Source organism: Punica granatum, chromosome 8 (genome assembly GCF_007655135.1).
Source record: "Punica granatum isolate Tunisia-2019 chromosome 8, ASM765513v2, whole genome shotgun sequence".
NCBI classification, from domain to species: Eukaryota; Viridiplantae; Streptophyta; class Magnoliopsida; order Myrtales; family Lythraceae; genus Punica; species Punica granatum.
In genome coordinates this window covers 25,570,727-25,583,050 of record NC_045134.1, presented here as the reverse complement: position 1 = coordinate 25,583,050, position 12,324 = coordinate 25,570,727, and the positions used below count along the sequence as shown (strand labels likewise).

The following is a 12,324-nucleotide window of genomic DNA, read 5'->3' as shown; positions in this document are numbered from 1 at the left end:
ATGAATACCTTCCTCAGGTGTTCCATATGTCTTCTCCAATCCTGACTGAACACCAGAATATCATCAAAAAAAACTAATACAAATTTTCTGAGATATGGTCTGAATACCTCATTCATCAGACCCTGGAATGTTGAGGGTGCATTAGTGAGCCCGAAGGGCATAACCAGAAACTCATAATGTCCCTCATGAGTTCGGAAGGCTGTCTTATGCACATCTCTTTCATACATTCGAATCTGGTGGTAACCAGACCTCAAGTCGATTTTTGAAAAGACTGAGGACCCATGCAACTCATCCAGTAATTCTTCCACCAGGGGAATAGGGAACTTGTCTTTAATAGTCAAGTTGTTGAGACTCCTGTAATCAACACACATCCTCCATGAACCATCCTTCTTCTTCACTAACACCACAGGAGATGAGAATGGGCTATGACTGGACTGTATAATTCCCGACTCTATCATCTCTCTTGTCATCTTCTCAATAACGTCTTTCTGTAGTGCAGGGTACCTGTAGGGTCTGATGTTTACTGCCTGACCCCCTTCTTTGAGTGGAATCCTGTGATCATGTGCCCTTTTGGGAGGTAGGCCTTGAGGTTCCCTAAAAACATCTTCAAATTCTCTGAGCAGTAACTCCAGTTCAGGTGTTTTTTTATTTTCCTGACTGCTGCTGACTTGCACCTTGCTGGTACAAGTTAATTCCAACGTGCAGAGCTGCACCCTGGATAGCTGATCCTTTTTTTGTAACAGTTTCTCCATTTGTTCCTCTCCGATGGTCTTGAGTTCTTCAGAATTACTCCCTTGTAATATACTCTCCTCATCTCCTACCACAAATTTCATCTGCAATTCCTTGAAATTCCACAGTATATCCCCCAAGGTCGATAGCCACTGTACCCCTAGGACCATATCGTAACTTTCCAAGGGAAGCAGTAGCATATCTGCCTCATACTCTCTGCCTTGCATCTTCCACCTGAACTTCTTGCACACTTTTTTACAATTCAGTTCATTACCATTAGCCACTGCCACCTTCACCATTGGCATAGGCTCAGTTAGACACCCCAGCCTTCCTCCTACCTCCTCATTAAGGAAATTGTGAGTACTACCAGAGTCCACCAGAATGTGTAGCAATCGTCTGCCCACAGTACCCACCACCCTCATGGTTTGAAAACTTTGAGTGCCCAAGAGAGCATTTAAGGATATCTGTGGTGGTGGAATCTCCTCCAATTCTTCCTCTGTTGACACTTCTTGATCTTCTTCGACTGCTTCCACTTCAATAAGGAAGGCCTGCCTTCTTGAACATTTGTGCCCAGGTACGAACTTCTCCTCACACCAAAAACAAAGATTCTTAGCCCTTTTCTCATCCATTTCCTTTTGAGTCAGTGTTCTGTGGGGGTGGTTGTGTAATGGTGGTGTATTTCGTGGGGAATTATGGCTTGGCAGTGGCAGTAGGCCATTGCCAGTGTTCTTGTAGTTGCTGGTCATGGTGTTTCTGGAAGTGATAAGTGGGTTGCTTTTAAGAGTATTTGTAGTAATGCTTGGGGAGTGTGTGTGGTTGTTGCTGGTGAAAGGATTATGTAGCTTTGGAATGGGAGAGCCTGGTTTGTGTAGGACTGTGTAGGTTGATTCTTGTAGTTTGGCTAGGGAATAAGCTTGAGTTAGTGTGGTAGGATGAAACATGCGAATGGGTAGCTGGATTTCGCTTTTCAGTCCCCCCAGAAAATGGCTAAGAGCATCAGATTCAGTGATTGTAACCCTGTTCAGTAAGGCGTCGAATTCCGTCATGTAGTCTTGCACAAATCCAACCTGTCTAAGGTTTTTTAAATCTGCCATAGGGTCTTCATACCCCGAATCACCAAACCTCGATACCACCGCTGTCACATATTCACTCCAGATCACTGCCTTCCCTTCTACTCCCAGTGACCTCACATACGCCTGGTACCACTGTAATGCCCTTCCCTCGAGGTGGATAGCCACCAATTTCACCTTAACATCATCAGGAGTCATGTCTACTTCGAAAAATTGTTCGCACCTATACAACCATTCTCTTACTCCCTCACCACTGAACCTAGGAAATTCGAGCTTGCCTATTCTGGCAGTAGCAGAATAGTGTCCCACATCAGATCCACTAGTTTGATGAGAGACAGATTTCGACTCACCAATTTGCAGATGCTGCATCAGGCGACTCTGCTGTAGTGCGAGTCCACTGATCATCTCAGTCAGTTGATCGATCCTGCTATTGGTGTTGCTTGTGCTGCTTTTGAGCTCGATGATTGCCTTATCTTGCTCTTCCAACGCTGTGGCCATCTTGCTAACTTCCTGTGCCCGTGTCCCCATAGGTGCCAGGAGGTGGCTCTGATACCAACTGTGATGGACTAGACTGATGAAGATACAGCTGAGAAGAAGAGAAGATAGAAGAGGGAAAGAAGATCGAAGAGAAGCAGAGAAATTCAGAGAATTTCCAGAAAACAATATTCTTCATTCCTGAATAGAGTTGTGATTACATCAGTGATCCTTTATACTAGGAATTACTGACTCACGCTATTCTTGCTTCTCTGTAACTAACTTCTTCAGACTTATGAAATATACCCCTACTCTCCTATTTGTTATATTCTCGTCTCTCACTCTTCTTTTCTTATAATTTGACCCCGCAATTCCTCTTTTATTACAATCGACTCCTTTGCCCTCTTTTAACCCGTAACACATTCTACATTAACACCGTCATTGGTTATATCATCCGAAACCCTAAAAATTCATCTTGCATTTTAATTAATTATATGAAGCTTTTGTAATGTTTGGTTCTCTGCATCTATTAAAAACAACTACCAATCAAAAAGGTTGTCTCCTAATATCGGTCGTAAGAGGGAAGTCGCAAGACGAATTTTCTGCAACTGTTAAAAAAAAAAAATTTTATGGGACAACTTGATAGTATTTGGGCTTTTCTGTTACAAAGGAAAGGTTTATATTTTTAGTAAATGAATCGAAAAATAATTTATAAAAAAAAGAGAAAAGTGCAATTTACGAATAGAAAAATAATTTATAAAAAAAAAGGAGAATAGTACAATTTACGGACGATTTCACTTATGATAATAGAACCTGGAATTCATATAATCTGACCTTGAGCATGCATGTGCCATTGTATTAAAAGCCACTTTCTCTACATCTAAGCCATTTATAGTTGTCTGTACCTTGTTTATCGATTGAGCTAATTAACGCAAATATTGAATTCCGGCGTTAGAATGTCTATCAGCTTTTGGCAAAAGTATATATCGAATCTAGCTAAAAACAACCAAAATAAAAGTGCAAACGTCATTTAGAATGATCCGCGACTTCTTGAGTATGTGATATCCGTTGATTACTGTATCCTCCATGCATTCGTGGGGAAGTAGCAGTGGCTCGACGGGATGAAGTCTTAGAGTTTCCTTAACTACCATCTCTAGATAGTTTAACTTCATTAAATCTGCTTCCTCAACCATCCGATCCATCCCAACAACCGTATTGAGCTCTTCCTGGAGCTGAGCCATCACATGCGGATTCCTCAAGAGTGCCGAGAATGCCCAGTTGATCGCGTTTGACGAGGACTCACAGGAACCAGTGATCATATCTAGTAGGATAGCCTTGAGGTTGGTATGATCAAAAGAAAGTTGACGTTCATTGTCGGGATCTATTATTGGTCGGTTCAACATCGAGAGTAGCACATCCACAAAGTCTTTAGTGCTTCTTAATGCCGCATTCCTTTCATGTTCGTCCATAATCTCCTCGAGTACTTTGTCGATGCTCTCAGGTATTGCCTTAGATCGCTGAGTGATTCTTTAGGGCAATAAACACATGCATTAATTTTGGAATGAAATTATTAATTATAGAAAAAAGTTGGAGAGAGGCGAAAGCGAAGAGAAACCTTTGTGAATGTCACAGAAAATTTGAAAAAAACAAGATGATGTAACTTAATGGCGTACGCCTTCGCTGTAACTAAGAGATTTCAAATTCGGTATTTATTGAAACTATTTATACTGATTTATTAGCTATTAGTGATTTCTATTAGCCAAAGTTTTTTTTGTCTTTATGCGGACTAATAGTTTAGTACTTTATTAAAAAAAAATGGTTTCCATCCTTCAATGCTGCATTCCTTCATATTCAATGCGGCCCATTGTTAGGTCTTCTTGGCATATTTGGCTCGTTTACTTTTAGAAAAGTCTTCTTTATTTTTCATTTCTATTTTTCTTAACCTTTTCTTGATTTATTTCTCTACATAAAATTGATAAATCATGTTTACATTTACAAACTCAAAATTTAGAAAGTTCAACCTTATATTCAATGTCTAATAACTATTGGAGACTTTCCAATTAAAGGAAGGATAAAGATATAATTAAATAGGAAAAAAACAATACAGAACCTTCCAATTAAGGAGAATAAAGTTGGGAAACTATTAGAAATACTTCTCTAAATTGTTTTGAATTTGGGAAATTAGACAAATTCCTTTTCCTAAAAAATTGTTCTTCATTTTTAGGTAAAAATATGTTTACGATTTTCTATTCCAAAAGTTAATTTCTTGAACTCACCGGCTATATGGAAAAAAAAATATAAGTGTTGGAAATTTAATTTTTTTCAGAGGTACACAAAGTTAAGTATCCGAAGAGCGAATGCCCTTAATAAGGGCACATAATCAGCAAGATTAAAGGCACCGACTAAAGTTAGACCCTCACGAATCATAGCCCTCGAATTGGCCGTGTCCTTATAACTGCTGCCTCCTAATATCATTCTAAAGGCCACGTCTCCAATAAGTTGCCCCACTGCCGCGCTAAGGTCCATCACCTCGCGAACCGCTGCAGCCTCCTTAATCTTCCTCACGAGATGCCGAAGCTCCTCCTTCCTCACCGGCCCAAAGAGATTGATCTTCGACGGGCTCAAGAGTTGTGAAATGCATAGTCTCCTGACACTCTGCCTGTGAGGCCCATAATCTATAAGGGCAATACCCTTCCCACGGTAAAAAATGTGATCGGTGGCGTGGGTTTTAGGGTGGCCTGCAACGATCCGATCATGGGTTTGGAGGAACAGCTTGGCGGCCTCGGGGGATGACACCACGATGGCGGGAACATTCCCAACGCGCAGGCACATGATGGGACCATATCCCTTGGCCAGTTTGCGCAGGCTTTGGTGGGGCAGTTTGCCCAGCACGTGGAGATTCCAGATCACCGGAAGTGGCCAAGGACCGGGCGGCTGCTTCTCTGCGCGTTGGAAGAGGCGGAGTACCTAGTGGAGGACTCCTAGGATAGCAAAGAGAGTGGCCATTGATGCGTAAAGATCCATTGGCAAGAGCATCTCCTTTTTTTAGGCTAAAGGAGAATGTCAAAGAGACCCTCTCCGGCCATCCATGTGTCTCAAGAGATCTTTTAGGGGAAAAAAATTATTCTTCTGATTGAAAATGAAAAGAATAGCTTAAATGGGAGAAACGAAGAGAGAGAGAGAAGGGTAGAACAGCGATGGAGCGGAAACCCTAAAAATATCGAAGTGGGTTGCGACTCAATTTCCTTTATGCACTTCCGAGATAGATATAAGACATCAACGATTGGTTTTCTCTGCAATTTTCTACCCATACTCTCTGTGTACTGCTTTTAACTTCTTCTATTTCGTTAATCCGTTTTCATCTTATTGGCAGGAACTTTGTAGGGGTGAAACAGAGGTTCTTTACACTGACTTCATTGGGCAAAGACGAGAGATAAGAGTGGCAATGTCGGGCTTCAAGTTCGGGTACTTCTGTACAAATAGGTTCCCAGTAAGCTTAACTTCTCAGTTGGCAAGCCTTGGCCTGATTAATAACGCCGTAGGCCATTGTCTCACCTCAGATGCCATCGGAGGTGGCTATATGTTATTGGGTGATGACTTCGTCCCTAACTGGGGCAGGTCATGGATACCTATGCTTAACAGCCTTTCAGTGTAAGTTCTAACTTCTCTCTTTATTTTGCTGTACATTTTGGTTCACGTTTTCTGCTGCGCCTTTTTAGAACATTTTTCTAGAAGCTGTTTTGCTTTTCCAATTCCCACCCCCCACCCTACCCCACCTCAACCCAAAACATACCCCCCCACCCACAAGCCCCAACCCTAAACCAACACCAATTAGCTATATATTCCATGCTTCCACATTTTGTTTCTAGGTTTTTTCAATGGTTTTCATCTCACTGTCTTAGTCTGAAAGCTAATAAAATGACGTAACATTTTAAGCTTTTCCAATTCCTTGTTTCAGTTTGGAAAAAAAAAAAAATTCTTTCGGGTTTTCTAAGAAGTGAGTACTTATTTCATCGATGTCTAGTAGCCAGAAGATCCTCAGGGCATGTTTGATTTTAGGGTCAAATTTTAGAATCATAATTTTGATTTTAACTCTACTCACTACAAAACAAAAATACACGTTTCCCAAGTCAAATTTATAATACCATCTCATTTGTTTTTTTTCACAATCAAAATCAAAATCAAAATTAAAGTTACTTTAATTCTGAAATCAAACGCCTCCTCAAATACTATTGTGGACTTGTTAGCCAATCATTTTCCTATTTTGTCACAACCGGCAACTATCCCTATTGCCACCAATCCAGTGTTTCATGAACAGAAGAAGCACATCGAGATTGACTGCCATTTCGTTCGCGATCATTTCAAGTAGGGTCAAATTTCTGTGCTTCATGTCTCCAACAACCTCCAACTCGCGGATATTTTTACGAAGGTCCTGGGTCGTGATCATTTCCAGTTTCTTCTTTGCAAGTTGGGCATTATTGACATTCCTAATCCAACTTGAGGGGGAGTATTACTGTATCTACGGGGCACAATCATCAAATGTATATTCTATGTATACTATGTACCAATTCTTTCTATTCCATTGCCATTCATCTTAGGAAATAGACAAAGTATTTTAGGCAGAATGGTGATCTAGGTGGATTGCTGTAATTTGCCCTCGTAGACATTTTTTCCCTGTACTCGTTTTTGTCATCGTTGAGAAAGGGAAAAAAAAAAAGACAGTATTTTAGGCAATTTAGTTGGGCAGAGTTTGTACATATACGTGTATCCTTTTCCTTGATGAATGTGAAAAGAATTCTTCCATTGTCTTTCATTTACATATTTCATACGTAACTGCGTCTTCACGACAACATTTTAAAATATCGAAAACTACAGCATCAATCGTTGGGCTCATACTCGAATCTTTTCCATCTACAGAAATTTATAGTAGAATACCTCTCAAGAGAACAAGAGCATGGAGATCTGATTGCCTTAATTAAATTGCTCGCGTCCCATCAAGAAATTTGGAAGTCAGGTGATAAAATAGAGAAAATAAAATTGATGGTGACAAGTGACTTTGTATACTATAGTCGGGCCAAATGTTAAATTAATGATTTAAATATGAGCTTTCTACTCTTCTTTTTTTTTGGTCAAAGAATTATCTACCCTCGTGCTCAAGAAATCGAGGCCTTTTTTGTTAAAAAATAAAATAAAAGATATATATTCGTTTCTCTTTCTAAACGGAAATATTCGGGTTTCGTCCTACTTGGCCTTGTGAAACGCCTGCGAATTCACGGAATGGATAAGCCAATGGGAGTTTGTGTCGGTTGGCCCGATGAAGATTTAAACTTTGTTGGAAAGTGTGGTCGATGATTGGAAAAATTGGAGTCTGAATCTTCTCAAACTATGAAGCAAATGCAAAAGGGACTTTTCGTATGGTTATGAGTCAAATTCTACACAATTATTTTCGCGACAAGGTATCTTCCAAGCTAAGTATACAATAGGTTAATTCATGGGTGATTTGATATGAATCGAGGAAAAAAAAGCATGCATACGCGTAATAATCGTTGTGTTTAGTGATCCCGTATATGATTGGAAGAGCAACAATCCTCGGACAATTAAGTTGCGGAAGAAATAGATATGAATGATATAACCTCGAAGATACAATCATTTAATTTATATTTTATCTACCAAAATAAGATATTTATCCAGAAAATTTGAAAAACTATGAAGCACCTTGTGTATTAATAATCATCACCACATCTCTGCTTAGATGGAATAGTTTGTTTGATCATCACCGCATCTTTTATCTTCAATAATTGGTCCATTTCAAGCTGGGTGCTCCAAGTCACCAAGTGGCTAGAACTTGTACACATATTTATTTAATTTCCATGTAGAATAAATATATACATATATATACATACATATATATATATATATTTATGTCTTTCACCTGGGTCCGACTGCTGTTCGTTGCAGTTTGTGGCCTGTGGTTGTTGTTGTTGCTCCGCCGCGTACCGCTGCTGCTACTGTTGTGCCACCACCGCTTGGCGCAATGTCTCCAGGAACCAGCCCAGATCTGATCAGTGCAGATCAAGATCTAACCAGATATGGTCGGATCTTGCTCGACCCGACCAGATCTGGTTGGATCCAGATTCGGGTCGCTCGAGTCATATTCAACCCTACCGGACCGGGTCGGACCACCTGGTCAGCAGGGCCATCGGCTTGGGCACGACATCCCGACCTCCTTTCCTTTTCACTACTCTTTTGTAAAGAGCTCCTACGCTTGGTTACCAGCCCAAGACCCCTCATTTCACTACTCTTTTGTGATTTCCTCCCGATACCATAGAGGAGTAGAATTCGATATGAATGATGGACTGGACTGAAGATCCCCTTCACATTTTTTTTTAACTGGGGTCTGTATAGAATGCTTGTAGGAGGTCAAGAATTAGGCTTACGGTGAAGGATGAACTACTTCAATTGTATTGTGATCACCTGGTTTGGTTATATCACACATATTTTCCTATCAAATCAACCTATTTTGGCAGTTGATAATACTATGGTAATATTTATAACAATCGTTTCTATCATTTTAGAATTTCAATGAGTTGATAATTTAAATTGCAATCTTTCCTTATTTTATTCCTTTTTAATGGACTTATTTTTGACTTGGTAATTTAATTGACTGTGAATCCTTCCTAAAAATACATGGTCAATCTCGAAAATTCAATATGGTTATGAATTACTAATTACTAATTTTCTTAATTTGCTATCAATTAAATTTATCTAATAGAAAACATCAAATAACTCAGATATGTGATGGGCAAAGTTTATGAATTTGCTAATATCACCAACTCTTACTCTCTGTACTTATGATATTTAAGTTGGTTCTTTTTTACTTTTCCACTATTTCCCGCTATCTTGCTTCTCACTGTTCCTCCATGTGACCAAAGAAATGACATTCTCTACAATCTTTGACACAGTATTTCTCTATCCAATTTGACCACCACCTATCATATCTTTTTCTTCTACCAAATCAGAATTTCAACCATTTCAGTCAATCTTTCAAAATATTCCACGGATTTGAGGGATTTGGTTGTCCTTCACCCCATACCTCCATCATTCCTCAGTATGTCTACTTTAGTGTTTATTAATATAAAATTTGGTTATTTGTTTTTACCCTAAATAGAGTATGAGTTAGCTCATGCTCTTATTGCTATCGAATTCAGTAATAGTAATTGCGTATCTTCTATATTATTGGTAGGTTTGTCAAAGAAGAGAAGTAGGGAGTCACAAAGCAAACATTAGAGTCGAATGAGAGATTTTGATGAATATGGAATATTGCCAGTGCTTTTGTGTTTTACATGTCCATTGGAGGTTTCAACCTTTTATTGCAAAGGAGGAGTGAGAATGTTTTTTGTTTTATTTCTTTCTTTTTTTTGTATTTTATGAAGTTCCTGATAGTCTAAGATACAAGAATATGTTGATATATTTTGTCTGATGCTGCTGATTTTCTATATATTTGTAGTTCTACGGAAATATAAGAAACAAGTGCCATTTCATTAGACTTAATGATTTAAGATATGTAACCTGATATTTTCATCAATGCTTTTGAATGATAATGTAAATATGATAATGTTATAAATACACACTAATCCATCAATGTACTTAATGCAGCACTGATTATATTAATGCAGCCATAGCAATGCGCAGCGGGTCTACATTAGTTATTCTGAGGGCTGATAAAGATGATTGTATGAGGTGGATTGGGGGTGAAAAACTGCATAAAAATTATATTGCACAATATCTTTATATATGTGTGTGTGTATATATATATATAAAGATATATATCGACTTGCATTGCAGAATCTTTTCTTACATCTAATATATTTTAAATACCTTGCCAAGCATCATATTGACTACTACTACTACGGAATTATATATATTTGTATAAGTAATAGGACTGAAAATAAATGTCCTGATTTTATTTTTTCTTGTCATGAGGGAGCCGATGAGATGATAGGAAATCAAAGCGAAATATAGGATACATAGATTCCACTAGTGAGGATCGAACTTGAGACCTTTTGGTGTCTGAGTCGTAGACATCTTCTGCGACTGCACTAAAACATCTTCCTTTAAATGTCTGAATTTAAACTAGCAAACGATAAGTAGGCTTCAAAAGAAGATGATTAGCCCTAGAACATGACATGCCATACTCCTCTGTCATATCCAACTCACACGGCAACATTCCATGGGGTAGTTCCCACTTGAAACAATGCACCAACTGTGCAACAACGAGTTGGACATTTATTAACCCTAGCACCATTCCAGGGCAAATTCTCCTTCCGGATCCGAACGGGATGAGCTGGAAGTCATGTCCTTTGAGATCTATATCGTTGTCGATGAATCTCTCAGGAATAAACTCTTCAGCATTGCCTGACCAAATTTTTGGGTCTCTCCCGATAGCCCCAACATTCACAATGATCCGCGACTTCTTGGGTATATGATATCCGTTGATTACTGTATCCTCCTTGCATTCGTGGGGAAGTAGCAGTGGCTCAACAGGATGAAGTCTTAGGGTTTCCTTCACTACCATCTCTAGATAGTTTAACTTCATTAAATCTGCTTCCTCAACCATCCGATCCATCCCGACAACCGTATTGAGCTCTTCCTGGAGCTGAGCCATCACATGTGGATTCCTCAGGAGTTCCGAGAATGCCCAGTTGATCGCGATTGACGAGGACTCGTAGGAACCTGTGATCATATCTAGTAGGATAGCCTTGAGGTTGGTTCGGTTGAGTGAAACTGTAAGTTTATTGTTGTCCGTATCTAATGACTGGTTCATCATGGAGAGTAACACGTCCACAAAGACTCCGACGCTTTCTGATTCCACATCATTTCTTTCGTGTTCGTCGATAATCTCCTCCAGCACTTTGTCGATGCTCACATGGATTTCCTTGGACCGTTGAGTTATTCCCTGGGGAAGCAACACCATGTATACTCAGAATGAAAATCTTAATTATCAACTGTAGAGAAAGAGCAAGGGACACGCGATATCGAAATGGAGAGATCTTAGCAGGCCGATAGACACAATTTGAAAAAATTCGAAAATTAATTAGTACCTGAAGATCAAATGCCCGGAATAATGGCATGTAATCAGCAAGATTAAAGGTACCAGCTAAGCGTAGTCCCTCATGAATAATAGCCTTCAAATTGGACCTGTCCTTGAAACTGCTCCCTAATATCATTCTAAAGGACATGTCTCCCATGAGCTCCTCCACTGGCGCGCTAATGTCCACCACCTGGTGCGCCACAGCAGCGTCCTTGATCTTCCTCACGAGATGGCAGAGCCCCTCCTTCCTCATCGTCCCAAAGCGATCAATCTTGGATGGGCTAAAGAGCTGCGAAATGCACAGTTTCCTGACATTCTGCCAGTAGGGCCCATAGTCTGTGAAGGCGATGCCCTTCCCGCTGTAAAATACGTGCTCAATGGCTAGGGTTTTAGGGCGGCCTGCAAAGGCCCGGTCATGGGTTTTGAGGAATAGATCGGCGGCTTCACGGGACGAGGCCACGATGGCAGGCACAGTGCCAAGATGGATGGACATGATGGGGCCATATGTCTTGGCCAGTTTGCGCAGACTTTGGTGGGGCAGTTTGCCCAGCATGTGGAGGTTTCCGATCACAGGAAACGGCCAAGGACCCGGTGGCAGCTTCCTGGCATGCCGGAAGTAATGGAGAAGCAATTGGAGAGCTCCGAGGATAGCAAAGAGAGTGGCCACTGATGTATAAAGATCCATTTATAAAATTGGCTAGATGAAATGACTCTCAGTTTGAGAGCTTTGAAGTGTTATATATATACACACACACACACATAAATAACACTCTTATTAATTATTATTATTATTATTATTATTATTATTATTATTATATAAAAACTCGTCGATATGATGCTTTGGCAAGTGTGAAACTAGACGCATGCCATAAATGTAAACAAGATATTAAATAGTTGCATAAATATAAATACATATACAATTAATTAATATTAATATAATATTTATCAAATAGTAAAATA

The 12,324-nt window shown here is 39.6% G+C and overlaps 2 protein-coding genes across 2 annotated transcripts; both read right to left on the bottom strand.

Annotated features, from left to right (window-relative positions):
* Positions 1–4,595: 4,595 nt before the first annotated feature.
* Positions 4,596–8,473, bottom strand: LOC116188890 (cytochrome P450 CYP736A12-like). The gene is made up of 3 exons (XM_031518349.1): positions 8,439–8,473; positions 8,271–8,331; positions 4,596–5,240 (listed from the first exon to the last, which is right to left on the bottom strand). Exons 1-3 carry the CDS (start codon positions 8,471–8,473, stop codon positions 4,596–4,598), a joined length of 741 nt encoding a protein of 246 aa, XP_031374209.1.
* Positions 8,474–10,222: 1,749 nt separating this feature from the next.
* On the bottom strand, positions 10,223–12,062 carry LOC116187468 (cytochrome P450 CYP736A12-like). The gene is made up of 2 exons (XM_031516168.1): positions 11,375–12,062; positions 10,223–11,229 (listed from the first exon to the last, which is right to left on the bottom strand). Exons 1-2 carry the CDS (start codon positions 12,047–12,049, stop codon positions 10,402–10,404), a joined length of 1,503 nt encoding a protein of 500 aa, XP_031372028.1. The 5' UTR covers positions 12,050–12,062; the 3' UTR covers positions 10,223–10,401.
* Between the last annotated feature and the right edge of the window lie 262 nt (positions 12,063–12,324).